Raw genomic sequence first — 18,591 nt, 5'->3', positions numbered from 1 at the left:
TTTATGATGTAAAAATGTATTGAAATCTTGCCAATTGCAAATTGTACAAAGTAAGTGATTTCACCCAAAGGATATATTGCATACTAAAAGGATTTTTTTTGAGCTGTAAAAAGTTATAAAGTTTATTGCATAAGTTAATACATTGAACTATTTTACCTTGTCCCAGTTAACTGGACCAAAGAGGGAACCTTAGAACTGGGAGTTTCACTTCAATCTAGTTTTTGTGGCGGCAAACTTCCCGCCTGATTAGTAAGTTTCGTTTCCTTAGAATTCCACCTCCCTTGATCCCCACCTCCTGCCTGCCTCTTCCCCCACTCTTTATCCCACGCCGCCTCTTCCTTGAGCTTTTCTTTACTTCTGAGACCGCTGAGGAGAGAGCCGCGGAGAGCTCGGGCGCTCCGGGATGGAGAAGACAGAATCAAGGGCTCCAGCCACCCGGCGCAAGAATTCGGGCCAAGATTCTGCCAAGAAGTCTACAGCACGAACCCGGGCTCCCCGCCTCTCCTCTCAGGCTGTCCCCGACCTTACAGACGCGGTCCTGGAGAAAGACTCTCACTCCAAAGGGACGGAATCTCTGCGAGAAAAGAAACTCCCTGATTTCCGGGAGAAGCTCCCTGCCAGAGCCCCGGGAACTCTGCCTGCTAAGAAGGGGCCTCCCCACTCCGGGGACGGAGATACGCAGAGGGACAAGAGACCAGATCTCGGGGAGGAGCGCCCTACTGGAGCCCTGACAGCTGTATCCTACGAGCCGGAAGTCTTGCCCAAAGAAAAGAGGGGTCCCGCGGGGCGGGAGAACTTGGTTGGGAGGAAGCTACAACGTGTGGTGGAGAAACTGAAGCTGCGGCGTGAGGAGAGGTCCCAAGCTTGCGGATTGGTGAACAAGGTTTTGGACCACTTGCAACGGCAGCTGCCCCTTTGCGACCCAGCCTTCAAAGGCATCGTGGCGCTGGGCACAGGCAGCTACTACGAGCAAGTGAAGGTGAGTTGGCTACGAGTGCGCCCACTCCCGCCTCCCCGCCTCTGCAGCGCGATGGATAATAGCTGGTTTCTTTAAAGATGTTACGTAGGCAAAATGCTTTCTTTACGGGATCTTTATGCTTTACCATGTTATCTCTGGTTCTCTGCAGGGCCCCTTTTCACCAGCATTTCACATTCGTCTCCCTCGCCTCCTTTGCGAGGTAGCCTCTCATTTCTCTACTGGGGATCCGAGAAAGAAAGCTGGACTTGGAACGGAAAGGGATGCATCCTCACCTGTTGAGCATCTCTTCTAAGCTCTGTAGGCTTGGGTTTTCATAGGTGTGAAATGTAACTGGTAGTTATATGACATTAAAATGTCTACATCTCATTGGACTCTCTGCCTTGAAACAGCCCGAAAGGTAGGTTCCCCCACACTACAGATAAAGAAACCAAGGCTCCCAAAGGTTAAGCGAAGTGCTTGGTCAAGGGACAGAGGTGGAATTCAAATATTTCCTTCCTTCCTTTTTTTTTTTTTTTTTTTAAACCTCCACCTTCCGTCTTAGTATCAATACTGTGTATTGGGTCCGAGGCAGAAGAGTGGTAAGAGCTAGGCAATGGGGATTAAGTGACTTGCCCAGGGTCACCCAGCTGGGAAGTGTCTGAGGCCAAATTTGAACCCAAGATTTCCTGCTCTCTAGGCCTGGATCTCAATCCACTGAGCCATCTAGCTGCCCTCTTTAGGGTTAAGTGACTTGCCCAGGGTCACCCAGCTAGGAAGTGTCTGAGGTCATATTTGAACCTACTGGTTGAATCTTCCTGACTTCCAGCATTTTATCCACTGTGCCACCTAGCTTCCCCAAAATATTTTTTTTGTTGTTGTTGTTGTTTAAACCCTTAACTTCTGTGTATTGTCTCATAGGTGGAAGATTGGTAAGGGTGGGCTATGGGGGTCAAGTGACTTGCCCAGGGTCACACAGCTGGGAAGTGTCTGAGGCCAGATTTGAACCTAGGACCTCCCGTCTCTAGGCCTGACTCTCAATCCACTGAGCTACCCAGCTGCCTTCCCCAAAATATTTTTGATAATTGACATCTATATAGCACTTCAAAATGCAAAAATGTAGGAGACAGAGTACTATAATAAAACTTCAGGATAGACTAAAAGAAATATGATTATATTTTGTTATTATTTTTGTCCAGATCTGTGATTTCATTGGTGTAGAAATTGCAGTTTGATAAACTGCTGTCCATTTTAGAGTTTGGGGGAGTTGCTTGGGACCACTGAAAGGTGAAGGAGCTTTTCTGAAGTCATCCAGCTAGTGAGCTCAGGGAGCCAGATTCAAAGCCCAGTCTTTCCTGACTCCTAGGCTTGCAGTTTTCCCCCTGCACTAGAAGAGAGATTTGAATGAATCCTGAACTCACTTCTTGCTCTAAGCTTTATGATCTTAAGCCTTAAGGGTGCTAGTGTGGAGCTGTGGGGTGGGGATGGAATGGTGGTGCTTGTTTCTCCTGGAGCCAATGATACTTCTGTTGCCACCCTCCTTAGGTGAGGAGTTACCTTGACTCATACTTAGAAGTGGAAGAATTAATTACAAAAGAACAATGAACTTGACACAGATTATATGTTGGACTGCCCTACCAGTTTGTCCATCATTAAAATGATAGCTATAACAGAACTGGAAACCTTAGGGCAAAAGAATGCGGTCCCCCCAAATTTTTTGAAGTCCTACATGTAAACTTTAACCTTTTGGCACTTTCTAAACACTGATCTATGTTGGTAGGAAACCTAATTCTTGTTTGTTTGTTGAAATTAAAACTTTTACAATTTACCCTGGAATCAATACTGTGTATTACAGAAGAGTGGTAAAGGGCTAGGCAATGGGGTTAAGTGACTTGCCCAGGGTCACAAAGCTAGAAAGTATCTGAGTTCAGATTTGAGTCCAAGATCTCCCATCTCTGGGCCTGGCTTCCAATCCACTGAGCCACTTTGATATCCCCTAATGCCTTACTTCTTTACAATACCCAACCAAGACTATCAAAGTTATATGGACAGCTTCCCCTAAATCGTAAGGGACTTTGCAGTTAATTTTGCATTTCCTATCAGACAGTATTTTATTTTGTGAAAATAAAACTGAAACTTCTATGTGTTAATTTTGCTAAATAAAACTGAGAGTTGTAACTATAGTAGTTTAATTAAATTACTATTGAGTACCAACATTGGTAAAGTGTTGTGAACTAAGGAAGATTCATTTATTCATTCAATTATCCAACAAACATTTCTGGGATGTCTAACATGTATAAGGCACTTTATATTTATAGACTTAAGAAATCAAAATGTTTAGTAATCAGAAATTGTGTATGGGGACAGTTCTTTTTTATGTAATCTTTTTTTATGTTAATAACAAATTTCCACTTGGGTTTCCAAAGTCATATGATCCACATTGTCTCCCTCCTTTCTTCCCTCCCCCTTTCCAAAGCTGACAAGCAATTCAATCTGGGTTATACATGTATTATCACATAAAACGTATTTCTACATTATTCATTTTTGTAAGCAAATATTTTTTTAGATAGAAATTCCCAAAATATTTATCCAAATGAACAAGTGATAAACCATATGTTTTCACCTGCATTTCTACTCCTAACAGATCTTCCTCTGGAGGTAGAGAGCATTCTTTGTCATAAGTCCTTCAGAATTTTTCTGCATTTTTGTATTGCTGTTAGTAGCAAAGTCTATCATATTTGATCGTTCTAAAATATTGCAATTACTGTGTACAGTGTTCTCCTGTTCTGCTTATTTCACTCTGCATCAGTCCATGAAGGTTTTTTCAGCTCTTTCTGAAATCATCCTATTCATCATTCCTTATAGCAAAATAGTCTTCCATCACCATCATATACCACAATTTGTTTAGCCAGTCTCCAATTGAGGGACATTCCTTCAGTTTCCAATTCTTTGCCTCCACAAAAAGAGCAGCTCTAAATATTTTTCTACAAATAGATTTTAGGACATTTCTAAGAAGAATGGTGAGAGATTTTGCAGAAGAAAACTCCTAAACCCCCAAACAGGATATGCTTTCATAAATTTAGAAGCGATCCAATCTCTCCTTTTTTTTAGATTAAAAAACAACAACAACAACAACAACAACAACAACAACAACAACAACAACAACAACAACCAAAACAACACCTGAGTTCCAGAGAAGTTAAATGATTTATACAAAAATCACAGAGTTAAGTGTCTGAAATGGGATTTGAATTTAGGTCCTCTGAACAATAAAAATGTGGAATGTTAAAAAGACTAAAAGAGAGAGTATAATATTAAGAGAACAAATTATATACATCAAAATTGGTATTCCCTTTGCTGATTTTTTCTCTTGTATTCAGTAATTCTAATAGTTCTTCAAATGTAAAATAAAATCTAGGAGAAATTATTTGATGCCAGTTTATTTAGGGACAGACAACCTTTAGGCTGTGATTTGATATCCTTTCCTGTTTCTTGTGGGCCCATCTCTTGGGAGTATGACGTAACATATAATGAAGCTTAAATATAAAATAAATATAGAGATTGGTAACATGTCTTTCTAGATTACTATAAAAAAGGGTCAGTGAGATAGAGTGGAGAGTGAACTGACCCCATAGTTAAAAAGCCTTTAGTTCAAGTGCCCTTTGACATACACTATAAAATGCAGAGCAATTGCTAAACTGAATGAATGAATATCCTACAAATTACATATTGGAGTGAAAATAATATTTTAATTATTAATATTAAAAACTTGCTGGGAGAAGCACAGTATTAACTCCAAGACAGAAGAAGGTAAAGGTTTAAAAACAAAACAACTTGTATTGCAAGTAGATTATTCTTCCCTGATGATTTAAAATTTTTAAATTTAAAAATATATAACTAAATTTCAGTAATTAACTATTTTCTCTGACACCTTGGAAAATCATAAAACTAGGTGAGGGAGTGCCTAAAATATGAATTGAAAATGAAAAGTCCCAAGACACTTGTCTTTTCAAAAGAGAAGCCAGTCAGAACTTTTGGCTATCCATGATAAAGGAACTAGTTTGTCTTACTTTGGGGTAGAAATTACTTTTCTTGTATTTTTTTTTCCTCATTTTCCTAACTTGGGAGGACTAGGGAAGGGAAAGGAATAAACATTTATAGTGCTTACTATGTGCCAGGCACTGTGCCAAGTGCTTTGTAAATATTGTTGTTGTTTTTTTTACCCTCTCTTCAAAGTAAGTGCTATTATTATTTCCATTTTACAGTTCAGGATATTGAGGCAGACAGAGGTTGAGTAAGCTACCCAGAGTCACAAAAGTCACACATATATAATAAGAGGAGCCAAGGCTAGATCGGAGGTCAGGTCTTCTTGGTTCCAAGCGGGACACTAAAGCCACTGTGTCACCCAGCTCTAAGAAGCCCATAAACATCAAGAGGAAATGTCTTGTCCAATTATTTATCCCATATTACAAGTCCTCAAGCAGGGAGACTCTTAAATATTTACTGAATGCTTGAAAAACAAATCACATTCGGTTTCAACCATTAACTTGCCTTCCTCTGTCTTATACTGAAAGGCAACCAAGCTATGCAGTGTACAGGGCCTGGAATCAGAAAGATTTCAATTTACATTTGGCCTCAAACACTTAAGAGGTGTATGAGTTAGGGCTAATCACTTAACTCAGTTTACTCATTTCTAAAATGGGCATGATTGTAGCACATACCTCTCAGGGTTATTGTGAGGATAGTAAGACCTTTATAAATGTTTATTATATTGTTTTTAACTCTTCTTTTGTCCTATTTAAAGATTTTTTAAAAATTTCCTTTATTTATATTTTAGAACTCTTACCTTGTATCTTGGCTTCATTTTAATTCTTTTTATTGAATTAATTAATTTAGAGTATTTTTCTATGGTTACATGATTCATATCGTGTACCACCCCCTTCCCCTCCCCCTCCCCGTAGCCAATGAGTAATTCCACTGGGTTTACTTCTCTTGGAATCAATACTATGTATTAGTTCCAAGGCAGAAGTATAATAAGGGCCAGGCAATGGGGGTTAAGTGACTTGCCCAGGGTCACACAGTTAGGAAGTATCTGAGGCCTTGCATCTCTAGGCCTGGCTCTCAATCCACTAAGCCACCCAGCTGCCCCCATTCCCCATTTTTTTTTTTAACTAACAATACTTTCCAAATTTACCTTGGATTTAAGGCCAGCCCTCCCTGCCTCCTCTCCTCTACCCCCAGCACTTTAAGCAGTGTTTAATTAATAATTATTCTATATTATAATTAATTTTAATTTAATAGTCTGCATACACATATTACATATATAACAATTAATAAACATGCACATTATGTGTGTGTTTAATGTCTATTTAAGAAATCAAGTTACCTGTGGATAGAACAATGGTCCTGGAGTCAGGAAGAACTCATCTTGCCGAGTTCAAATCTGGCCTCAGTCATTTACTAGCTCTATGACTGATCAACTCATTTTTATCCTACTTGCCTCAGTTTCCTCCTCTGTAAAATGAGTTAGAGAAAGAAATGGCAAATCACTCCAGCATCTCTGCCAAGAAAACCCCAAATGGGGGTCACAAAGAGTCAGCACAATGAAACGACTGAACAGCAATTTCTATCAGAAATCTCATCATTTTTGTAGTTTCTTAGGTCCTCACTCTTCTTCATTCCATCTATTTAATGAATTTTCAAATTTTGCTATTTCAACCTTCACAAAGTCTCTCGAATCTGATCCCTTCCTCAAAGCTCCCACCTTTGTTCAGACCCTCATCATCTCTCCCTTAGGTTATTGCAGCTGCTTCCTGATTGGCCAAGATTCTCATCAATCCCCTCCATGGACCACACTCTGTTCCTAAAGTAATATAACTTAAATTCACGTCCAGCCCTACTCAGCCAACTCCATTGGCTTCCTATTGCCTCTGGGGTAAATCTAAAGCCCTGTGTTTGGCCCTTCCCAATCCGGGACCTCTCCCACACTTTACCATCTAGCCAGACTGGCCATTTATTTATTTATTTATTTATTTATTATTATTTATTTATTCCTTATGAGTTCAATTTCCCGCTGGCCCCTCCATCCCGCTTCCCTGCCTTGCATCTGGAAGGTCCACCTTCCTGCCATTTATCTCCTCCTTACCTTACCTTTAGGAGCAGGACCAGCCCTTTGCTTGTGCCTCTGAGAAGCTACAGCATGCTCAGCAGCCACACTGGCGAAACCATCGGGGAAGACGAGGCTATCTGACAGGCTTCCGCCCCATCAGTGAATTAGGGGCACGTCCACCCCAGCTTTTCCCTGTGGAAGGAGGGGCTGAGAACAATTTGTGTGGAATGCGGTTGGTAGACTACACTGTAAAGAACAAGAATGCTAGACTTTATTTAATTTTTTTTTTAAATTTTTTCTAAACCCTCCTCTCTTAGAATCAATACTGAATATTGGTTTTAAGGCAGAAGATGGGTAAGGGCTGGGCAGTTGGGGTTAAGTGACTTGCCTGGAGTCACACAGCTAGGAAATATCCAAGATCACATTTGAACCTAAGTACTCCTGACACTAGGACTGACTCTATCACTGTGCTGTCTAGCTGCCCCAGTGCTAGACTTTGGTCAGGGAAGCAGAATTTGAATCTCAGCTTTTGAAACTTTTTAAGTGTATGGTAGTGGTCAAGCCTATTAACTTCTTTGAACCATTTTCTTATCTGTAAAATAGAGATAATAATATTTATTTTTTAATTGAAAATTTTTATTTAATTAATTGATTTAGAATATTTTCCCATGGTTATATGATTCATGTTCTTTCCCTCCCCTTCTCCCACTCCCACCCCCCCAGTCAATGAGTAATTCCACTGGATTTTATATATGTCATTGATCAAGACCTATTTCCATGAAGAGATAATAATATTTAAACCACCTATCTGAAAGGGTTGTGGAGAGCATGAAGTGCCACATAAATGATAGTTATTCCTTTCTTCATCAGTACTATCTATTTTTTTATCCACCACTTTCAGTAGAATTTTTTTGGGTCTATTTTTACTCCAAATCTTTTTAAGCTTTGCATTTTCCTGCTTCTGGAGATTTTTATTACAAAAAGTTTTTTTTTTCTTCAGTGGAGGTATAGGGAGGTTTAAGAGAGAGAAAAATGAAATAATTGATAATTGGGAACAATAAAATTTAATTTAAAAAAAAGGCAAAGCTCTACTTAACTAGAAATAATGACATTTATATACATTTTATACTCTATAAAGTACCTTACATATCACATATTATTTCATTATTATCCTAATTTTACAAATAAATTTTTAAAAATCTTTGAGAAGCTAAATGCTTTGCCCAAGTTCACAACTATAGGAACTGGCAAAACCTAGAATTAAAAGATTTTTTTCACTCTAAAGTTCAGTGTTCCTTCTGTTATACCATGCATTCCCATTCAATTATTTAGAATATTCTCTGTCTCTGATGGATAAATGAGGTATTACCATATTTACAAAAGTACTTGTAAAGACTAGTCTAATGTAAAAAGAATCCAAACTGGAAAAAAAGGTTTGGGGACAAATGTTTAAATGAGGCAAGATTTTAAAGGAAGTTGGATAATAATAACCATACTGACTAGCACTTAAATAATGCTTTAAGGTATGCAAAGCACTTTGCAAAAATTATCTCATTTTATCCTCACAACAACCTGGGAGATAAGTGCTATTTATTATTTCCATTCTCAAAATAAAGAAATGGAGACAGACAGAGGTTAAATGACTTGACCAGGACCCACAAAGCTAGTAAGTTTCTGAGGCTTGATTTGAATCAGGTTTTCTTGGCTCCAGGTCCAGATCTCTGAACTATTCATTTGGGGATTTAAAATTATTTTATAATCATAAGAGGACATTAAAATATTATCTTCAACCAATGTGGGAGGGAGAAGTAATCAATATTGTGTGACTGGTTAACTCTAGACTCTATCCCTATGCCAAGTCATCTGTTTCAAAAATGTGTGCCCCCCCAAAAAAAAATGTGTAAAAAGGCTCCCTTATTAAAAAACAAATAACTTTAAAATTTTATATGTTTATATATTAATTATAATATTGTCATACATTATGTAATTATATCATAATAATTAAAATTAAAAACAAAATAACTCCACCACCAGATGGGTGAATGTCAGAAATTGTAAAAGCAGATATATATATTGGTTTGGCATTAGTCCTTAATCACATGTTCAAATGAGAATGAAGAAATTAAACTATCACTCTTTGCAGGTGATATTATGGTCTACTTAAAGAATCCCAGAAAATCAACTAAAAGACTAGTGGAAACAATGAACAACTTCAGCAGAGTTGCAGGATACAAGATAAACCCACATAAATCATCAGCATTTCTTTATATTTCCAACACATCACAGCAGCAAGAGTTAGAAAGAGAAACACCATTTAAAATCACTCTAGACCAGTGATGGGCAAACTATTCTCTGTGGGCCAGATCCAGGCCATAGTTTTCCCATCACTACCTTAAGCAATTCCCTAATCACTACATCTGGATGTGAGGGGTGTAGTGATTAGGGAATTGCTTAAGGCAGTGATGGGAAAACTATGGCCTGGATCTGGCCCACAGGGAATAGTTTGCTCATCACTATTCTAGACAACATAAAATATTTAGGAATTTATCTGCCAAGACAAACACAGGAATTATAAGAACACAACTACGAAACACTTTTCACACAATTAAAACTAAATCTAAACAATTGGAAAAACATTCATTGCTCCTGGGTAGGATGAGCTAACATAATAAAAATGACAAGCCTATCTAAATTAATCTATTTATTCAGTGCCATATTTATCCAACTACCAAAAAACTTTTTTATAGAATTAGAAAAAATTATAACAGAGTTCATCTGGAAGAATAAAAGATCAAGGATATCAAGGGGAATAATGAAAAAAAAAAGTGAAGGATGGGGGCCTAGCAGTACCAGATCTTAAACTTAAGCAGTGGTCATCAAAGCAATATGGTACCAGCTAAAAGACATAAGGGTGTATCAATGGAATAGACTAGGGGTAAATGACTTCAGTAAGCTAATGTTCAATAAACCCAAAGACCCCAGATTTTGGGATAAGAATGTACTATTTGACAAAACCTTCTGGGAAAATTGGAAAACAGTATGGGAGAGATTAGGTTTAGATCAACATCTTATACCAAGATAAATTCAAAACAGGTATATGACTTAAATATAAAGAGTGAAATCATAAATAAATTAGGTGAACATAGGTTAGTATACCTGTCAGATCTCAGGGAAAGGAAGGAATTTAAGAGCAAGCAAAAGATAGAGAACATTGCAAAATGTAAAATGAGTCTTTTTGATTATATCAAATTTAAAAGGTTTTGTACAAGCAAAACCAATGTAACCAAAATCAGAAGGAAAGCAACAAACTGGGAGCACATTTTTATAACAAAACTCTCTGGCAAAGGTTTAATTTCCCAAAATATATAAGTAACTAAGTCAAATTTACAAAAAATCAAGCCATTCCCCAATTGACAAATGGTCAAGGGACATGAACAGGCAGTTTTCACAGGATGAAATTAAAATTATCAATAAGCACATGAAAAAGTGTTCTAAATTCCTCCTGATTAGAGAAATGCAAATTAAAACAACTCTGAGGTATCACCTTACACCTAGCAGACTGGCCAATATGGCAGCAAAGGGAAGTGATAAATGTTGGAGGGGATGTGGCAAAATTGGGACACTAATACACTGCTGGTAGAGTTATGAATTGGTCCAACCACTCTGGAGGGCAATTTGGAGCTTTGCCCAAAGGGCACTAAAAGAATGCCTGCCCTTTGATCCAGCCATACCACTTTGGATTTGTACCTTGAAGAGGTAATAAGGAAAAAAAACTTGTACAAATATATTTATAGCTGTGCTCTTTGTGGTAGCAAAAAACTGGAAAATGAGGGGATACCCTTCAATTGGGGAATGAATAGCTGAACAAATTGTGTTATCTGTTGGTGATGGAATACTATTGTGCTCAAAGGAATAATAAACTGGAGGAATTCCATGTGAACTGGAAAGACCTCCAGGAATTGATGCAGAGTGAAAGGAGCAGCACCAAGAGAACATTGTACACAGAGACTGATACACTGTGGTACAATCTAATGTAATTGACTTTTCTACCAGCAGCAATGCAATGACCCAGGACAATGCAGAAGAACTTGTGAGAATGAACGCTATGCACATCCAGAGAAAGAACTGTGGGAATGGAAATGCGTTAGAAAAATATGTGATCAATAATGTAATGTGGTGGGGATATGATTGAGGTTTTGATGTTAAAGGATCATGCTACTGCAGATATGAATAACAGGGAAATAGGTTTTGAACAAATGATACATGTATAACCCAGTGGAACTGCTTGTTAGATTAGGGAGTAGTGGGGAAGGGCAGGAGGGAATCATGAATCATGTAACCATGGAAAAATATTCTAAATTAGAAAAGGGAAAAAAATAAAGAGGAAGAGAAAGAGTGCTCAGAGACTAGTCTATTCCCTTCTTTTTTTACAGATGAAGAAATTGAGGCACAAGGAGGTGAAAGTAATGACTTGCCAAAGGTTACATAGGTAGTAAACATTAGAGGTAATATTTGAACTATGGTCTTTTGACTCTTTCAACAGGATTATCTTCCTTCTCTATGGGTCTAAACACCTAAGGACCTGTTTTGAATACCAGTTAAGGGGGGGGGGGCAAAAAATTAAAGAAAAAGGAAGCTATGGCTATCAGTCTGTTATTTTGCCTGGGGTTACCCTTCCAAGGAAGAGTGACTATGCAGAATGGGCCAATCCTCTCAATATAGAAAGAACAATTTGAGGAACAAGCCTTGTGATGGTGGGTCTCTAGTGTTATTTTTCACACATGATGAACACAATTTTTTACTATAGTGAGGAGCCAAGAAAGAATAAATGAAAATTTATTCAAGATTCCATCCAATTCTCTGAGCTTAATATCTTCCTTTAAAAAACTAATTTTTTGGAAACTTAAAACCCAGAAAAATGGTTAAGTGACAAAATCTTATGTGATAAGATTTTAATTTTAGGAATTTTGCAAATTTTCCAAGGAAAATTTAATTTTTGGCAACTCAGCAAAACAAACAAAAATATATATATATATATTGCACATCTCAGTTTAATTTTTTTTGCTGTTTCACAGATTTCTGTTCCAAATGAATTTGATATCATGCTTAAACTAGGAGTTTCCAGAGTTGAACTGGAAGAATATGATGAAAGTGGTGCTTTTTACTTCGTGAAGTTTAAAAGAAATCCAAAAGGAAACCCTCTGATTCGTTTTTTAGATAATGAAATATTATCAGCTTCTAAACTGCTTTCTAAATTTAGGAAAATCATTAAGGCAGAAGTAAACAATATTAAAGGTAAGAAGTTAATATCCTCTATTCTTTTTTTTTTTTTTTTTAACCCTTACCTTCCGTCTTGGAGTCAATACTGTGTATTGGCTCCAAGGCAGAAGAGTGGTAAGGGTAGACAATGGGGAATATCTTCTATTCTTAAAGATGTTTGTATAGATTATATTGGTCTTTTGCCTTTAATTGTGATTATAGAATTATAAATATATATAAATTATATAAATTATAAAATACAAAATTATAGAACACATAAACACTTAAATATTAACTCATTAATCTTCACAGATTGCCTGGGAATATTACAAAAATGGATTGGTAATGTGGTTGGTTTTCTTTTTTATAGAGAGCCAGCTCTATATGGTAGGGGTCCTGAGTGGCGTTTGGTGGCATCGGATTGTTAAGACAGGAAAAAGAAAATGAGAACAACCAGACTAGTGGTTAGCCCATGTTGCTCTAATGCTATTGGATTTGGACTTTATTTTATACTGGTTTCAAACAAAGAACACAAAGAAAGAGTCACAGCTGTGAAGGGGTTACAAATCATACACAATCCATTAAAGTCTAAAAGTAGAGAGATGGGTACAAGGGCAAGGGCCAAATTCCAACCACCAATTAGTAGGGGTTAATTCTGGAAGCAGAAATATATTTCATAGAGATGTTTACTAATTGCGTTCTGCCTTGATTTACAGGTCTGGACCTGGTCAGATAAAGTCTGGCTTCAGTCTTATCTCTATCTTTGTCTGTGTCCAGCCTTGACTATATTTTTTAGAGTTCAAGCTTCTTAATTATCAAGGAGAGAAATTTTTAACTCAGTAGTTGCTGGTCTGCTAAGGACTCAAAGCTTTTCAATAAGTCTATAATGTTTTTCCAATAAGAAAAGGTATGGGCTATAAGAGGTGTCAAAAGAGGTTTTTATCTATTCTCTTATTGGCTTCCCATACTTCTTATATTTCTTTTTTTTTTTTAAACCCTTCCCTCCCACCTTAGACTCAATATTATGTACAGAGTATTGGTTCCAAGGTAGAAGGGCTAGGCAATGGGGATTAAGTGACTTGCCCAGGATCACACAGCTAGGAAGTGTCAACCTAGGACCTCCCGTCTCTGGGCCTGGCTCTCAATCCACTGAGCTGTCCCACCTTTTTATATTTCTACAGGAAATTGGTTGGGTATATTTCTCAATGTCTTCAGCATTGGTTTATTATTATTTTTCTTCCTTAAGAGTCTTTAGAATGTTTATGAGGCTTCTCCCATTCATACTAAATCAATTTGTCCTTAAAAAAAAATGCAGAGTCTCCTCTGCTTTCCCAATTCTCTGTTCTGGCTTCATTTCTATCCGCCTTCCCAAAACTGGATTTGAAATTTGTCATTTTAATGTTTTCTTAACCACAACCCTAGATCTCTTGTTTCTCTGGCTTTTTGCCATTCTTGGTCTACTAACCTTCAAACAAGTATATCCTGTCCATTTAGTTTCTCTGCTCCTGCTCCAAGGCTGCCAGTGTGACTGGAGAAAAGTCACAAAAATCAGATTGAATTTCATCAACCATGAACTGATGTTGCCTTATCTCATCTTCTGTGTGACAGTCCTGTCTATTTTCCTGCAGTAATTATTTCAAGCCTTTTTTCTATATACTCCTACCCCCAACCATATCTCAGCTTTTCATATGTCATGAACCATCCTAAAAGGTCCAGGCCTTATCCACAGAATGGGTAGAAGAGTGAAGAAGTTAAGGGGAGGGGGAAAGCGAGATAAGTGGTCTGTAGGAGATTTCCTGTTAAGTTGCCTGTCTGAATGGGAGGTACATTAACAGCAGAACCCCGAAGTTTTTAGAAAACTGAATTATGATCAGAAAATCCATTGAGAAACTATAGTAACTTCTTCCACACTAGAACTGCACAAGAGTTCAGACAGAAGAAACCTGAGGGCAATGGGAAATGGGGCTCTTCCTGCAAAGGGAACGCTCATGTATCTTAGAAGCTCTAAGGTGGGAGCAGCAATGAGCAGTTACACAATGAATAGAGGGTCAGGGCAATGCTGACCAGTGTTAAGGCCAATACATTCATACAGAACATCCCAGGCCTGGTGTGTCTGAGGTCCCTAATACCACCCTAGATAACATAAAATACTTAGGAATCTATCTTCCAAAACAAACACAGGAATTATACGAAAACAACTACAAAACACTTTCCAAACAATTAAAACTAGATCTAAACAATTGGAAAAACATTGAGTGCTCATGGGTAGGACGAGCTAACATAATAAAAATGACCATTCTACCCAAATTAATTTATGTATTTAGTGCCATATCTGTCAAACTACCAAAAACATTTTTACTACATTAGAAAAAACTATAACAAAGTTTATTTGGAAGAACAAAAGATCAAGAATATCAAGGGAAATAATGAAAAAAAACGTGAAGGAAGGTGGCTTAGCAGTACCAGATATTAAGCTATACTATAAAGCAGCAGTCATCAAAACAATATGGTACTGGCTAAGAGACAGAAGGGAGGATCAGTGGAATAGACTTGGGGTAAGTGATGTCAGCAAGACAGTGTATGGTAAACCCAAAGAGTCCAACTTTTGGGACAAAAATCCACTATTTGACAAAAACTGCTGGGAAAATTAGAAAACAATATGGGAGAGATTAGGTTTAGATCAACATCTCATACCCTACACCAAGATAAATTCAGAATGGGTGAAAGACTTGAATATAAAGAAGGAAACTATAAGTAAATTAGGTGAACACAGAATAGTATAGTTGTCAGATCTCTGGGAAAGGAAAGATTTTAAAACCAAACAAGAGTTAGAGAAAATTACAAAATGTAAAATAAATAAGTTTGATTATATTAAATTAAAAAGTTTTTGTACAAGGGAAAACAATGCAACCAAAATCAGAAGGGAAACAACAAACTGGGAAAAAATCTTTATAACGAAAAACTCTGACAGGGGTCTAATCACTCAAATATACAAGGAGCTAAATCAATTGTATAAAAAATCAAGCCATTCCCCAATTAATAAATGGGCAAGGGACATGAATAGGCAGTTTTCAGGTAAAGAAATCAAAAGTATCAATAAGCACATGAGAAAGTGTTCTAAATCTCTAATAATTAGAGAAATGCAAATCAAAACAACTCTGAGGTACCACCTCACGCCTAGCAGATTGGCTAAAATGATAGCCGGGGAAAGTAATGAATGTTGGAGGGGATGTGGCAAAATTGGGATGTTAATGCATTGCTGGTGGAATTGTGAACTGATCCAACCATTTTGGAGGGCAATTTGGAACTATGCCCAAAGAGCGATAAAAGAATGCCTGCCCTTTGATCCAGCCATACCATTGCTGGGTTTGTACCCCAAAGAGACCATAGATAAACAGACTTGCACAAAAATATTTATAACAGCGCTCTTTGTGGTGGCAAAAAACTGGAAAGCAAGGGTATGCCCTTCAATTGGGGAATGGCTGAACAAATTGTGGTATATGTTGGTGATGGAATACTATTGTGCTCAAAGGAATAATAAACTGGAGGAATTCCATGTGAACTGGAAAGACCTCCAGGAATTGATGCAGAGAGAAAGGAGCAGCACCAAGAGAACATTGTACACAGAGACTGATATATTATGGTAAAATCGAATGTAATGGACATCTGTACTAGCAGCAATGCAATGACCCAAGACAATTCTGAGGGATTTATGGAAAAGAATGCTACCCACATTCAGAGGAAGAACTACAGGAGTGGAAACAGAAGAAAAACAATTGCTTGAACATATGGGTTGAGGCAGACATGATTGGGGATGTAGACCTGAAAAGACCACACCCATGTAACTATCAATAATGTGTAAATAAGTCTTGACTGACCACATCAGTGGAAATGCAAATTAGCTACAGCAGGGGGAGGGGGTGAGTCTGGGATGGGGGGAGTGAAGGGGGTGAAGGGTAAAGTAAAAACATGACATGTAACCAGGGAAATTTTTTCTAAAAATAAAAAATTATTTAAAAAAAAAACAACAAAACTAGCTAAACCCAACCCAGTTGCAAGAGGGAGGAGTTACAGAACTTATAAACAAACAACATTAGCACGCATGCAAATGAAAGGAAAGGATGCTGGGTAATACAGAAAGGAATTCTGGGGAACATAGTTCAAAAGGTACAAAATTCCTAATTAAAACAATTGTCTATTCCAAGCTGCTGGTCCTACCCCATTTACAGAGATTATCCGACTTGGGAGAGGCAGAAATTCTTTTGTCTCCAGACATCATTAAAGCAATCATTTCTCTGTAACCTCTTGCCCTTGGACCTCATACTCATGACCAGGTTGAAGTTTTGATGGTTAGATCAAACTCTCTTGAGTGGTTCTGGGTCTTATCCAGAAGACTTTGAAATGTTCCAAGGCTTGAGACAACCAGCAACATCTACAAGAAGCAGGATCTGGAAAACCACATCTTTTTATTTTATTTTATTTTTTTAATGTCTAATTTTTTAATTATTAATTTTTTTAAAATTTTGAATATTTCCCCATAGTTACATGTTTCATGTTCTTTCCCTCTCCCCCAAACCCCCCAAACTCCCTTAGCCAATGCACAATTCCACTGGGTTTTACATGTATCATTGATTAAGACCTAATTCCACATTATTGATAGTTGGACTAGAGTTATCGTTTAGAGTCTACATCCCCAATAATATCCCCCTCAGCCCATGTGTTCAAGCAGTTGTTTTTCTTCTGTGTTTCTCCTGCCACAGTTATATATCCCACATTGTATATCCTTTTGAAAGGAGGGCATTTTTATGTTGGTGTTTTGTTCTAATGATTCACAAGATTATTAAAAAAAGAAAATCTTAACAATTGGGAAACAGCTGATTAACTGTCTGTGTTGCAATAAATTCATCTAGTTTGAACAAAGATAAAAATAAATAACAAATTAGAAGAAAACATAAAGACCAACAGAAGACATTGTGTGTTCTTACAATTCCAATCCAATGGATTATGCTATCAACTCTGAAAAATTGTTAAAATTAAAGATGCTGTTTAGACAAATATATCAACAAAACTGATTGATAATTTAAAAATATGGTAATATATTCAATTTTCTACGTCCATAGACCCTACACTTCTGTAAATGAGTTGAGGGAGATGTCTTCTCATATCTTTTCTTTGGAGCCTTATGCTTTGTAATTTTACAACATTCTGAGGTTGTTTTTTTGTGGCTTTTTTCCCCCCATTTCCATTGTTGTAGTTGTGCATATTCTTTTCTGGCTTGGCTTGCTTCACTTTGCATTATTTTATGTAAATCTTTCCATACTTCTCTATGTTCAGTGTATTTGCCGTTTATTATAATATAATAACATTCCATTACATTCATGTACCACATTGTGTTTAGTCATTCCCCATTCCCCAGTGGGCATCTACTTTGTTTCCAGTTTATTGGTTGTAGCTGAATTTTTATACTTAGCTTTTTGCCTTGTGGTTGCCCTCTTTTCTGTGTTTAGGTCCTGGGATTTCAAGGACCAACTTCCTTCCAAAATGAAGTCAGGAAGTCAGAGTACATTATCCTGATCAAATCTATTCTGGAACTGACATCTGGAAATTGGTGTTGATTTTAAAGATATTTCAGTAAAGGAAAGCTACCCAAAGAATGCAGAAGATCATAGACAATGCTTTTATTCCCACCTCCACCTACCCAAATAGGCTACAGAGGTAAAGTGACATCAGCAACTATCAATGTGCATGTCTACTTTTCCAGGTCTATAAAATCTTTGTGAAAATGGTCTCTGCACACTTTAAAATGATCTTAGATATAAACAAGAAGAGACGATGAATATTCTTTCATATTCAGTTTTCCATAAACTACATCTTTTTGGTAATAATCTTGATTGATAACTATAGAGAATAATAATCCCTTAAATTTCTATACTACCTTAAAATTTGAAAAGTTTTTACATGCATTATTTTGTTTGAGCCACAGTGGCCCTGGGAGGCATTCTTATTTTATAGATGAGAAAACTAATACTTGTAAAGATTGGGTGAGTTATTTAATAGCTATCTATGACCAACTCACCCAGCCATGTTTCTTGATGTCTTATGGGGTCAGAAGCTTCTTCTTGCCCAATTCTGCTTTTTAAAGAGTTCTTTTCTTCAGTGAATTTTTGTGCCATTTTTAACTATTTGGCCAGTTCTGTTTTTTTTTTTAACATTTATTAATATTCATTTTTAACATGGTTACATGATTCATGCTCCTACTTTCCCCTTC

At 37.2% G+C, this 18,591-nt stretch overlaps 1 protein-coding gene across 1 annotated transcript in view; it reads left to right on the top strand.

Moving 5' to 3' along the window:
• Positions 1-396: 396 nt before the first annotated feature.
• CGAS (cyclic GMP-AMP synthase) overlaps positions 397-18,591 on the top strand; it is a 33,503-nt gene continuing 15,308 nt past the window's right edge. The window contains exons 1-2 of the mRNA XM_044675363.1: positions 397-979; positions 12,140-12,359. Of these exons, the coding sequence (XP_044531298.1) occupies positions 404-979; positions 12,140-12,359 (796 nt within the window). The 5' untranslated portion in view covers positions 397-403. The remainder of the gene's footprint in view (positions 980-12,139; positions 12,360-18,591) is intronic.

The sequence above is a fragment of the Gracilinanus agilis genome, chromosome 4, assembly GCF_016433145.1.
Source record: "Gracilinanus agilis isolate LMUSP501 chromosome 4, AgileGrace, whole genome shotgun sequence".
Classification (NCBI taxonomy): domain Eukaryota; kingdom Metazoa; phylum Chordata; class Mammalia; order Didelphimorphia; family Didelphidae; genus Gracilinanus; species Gracilinanus agilis.
This window is presented reverse-complemented; position numbering and strand designations above follow the sequence as displayed.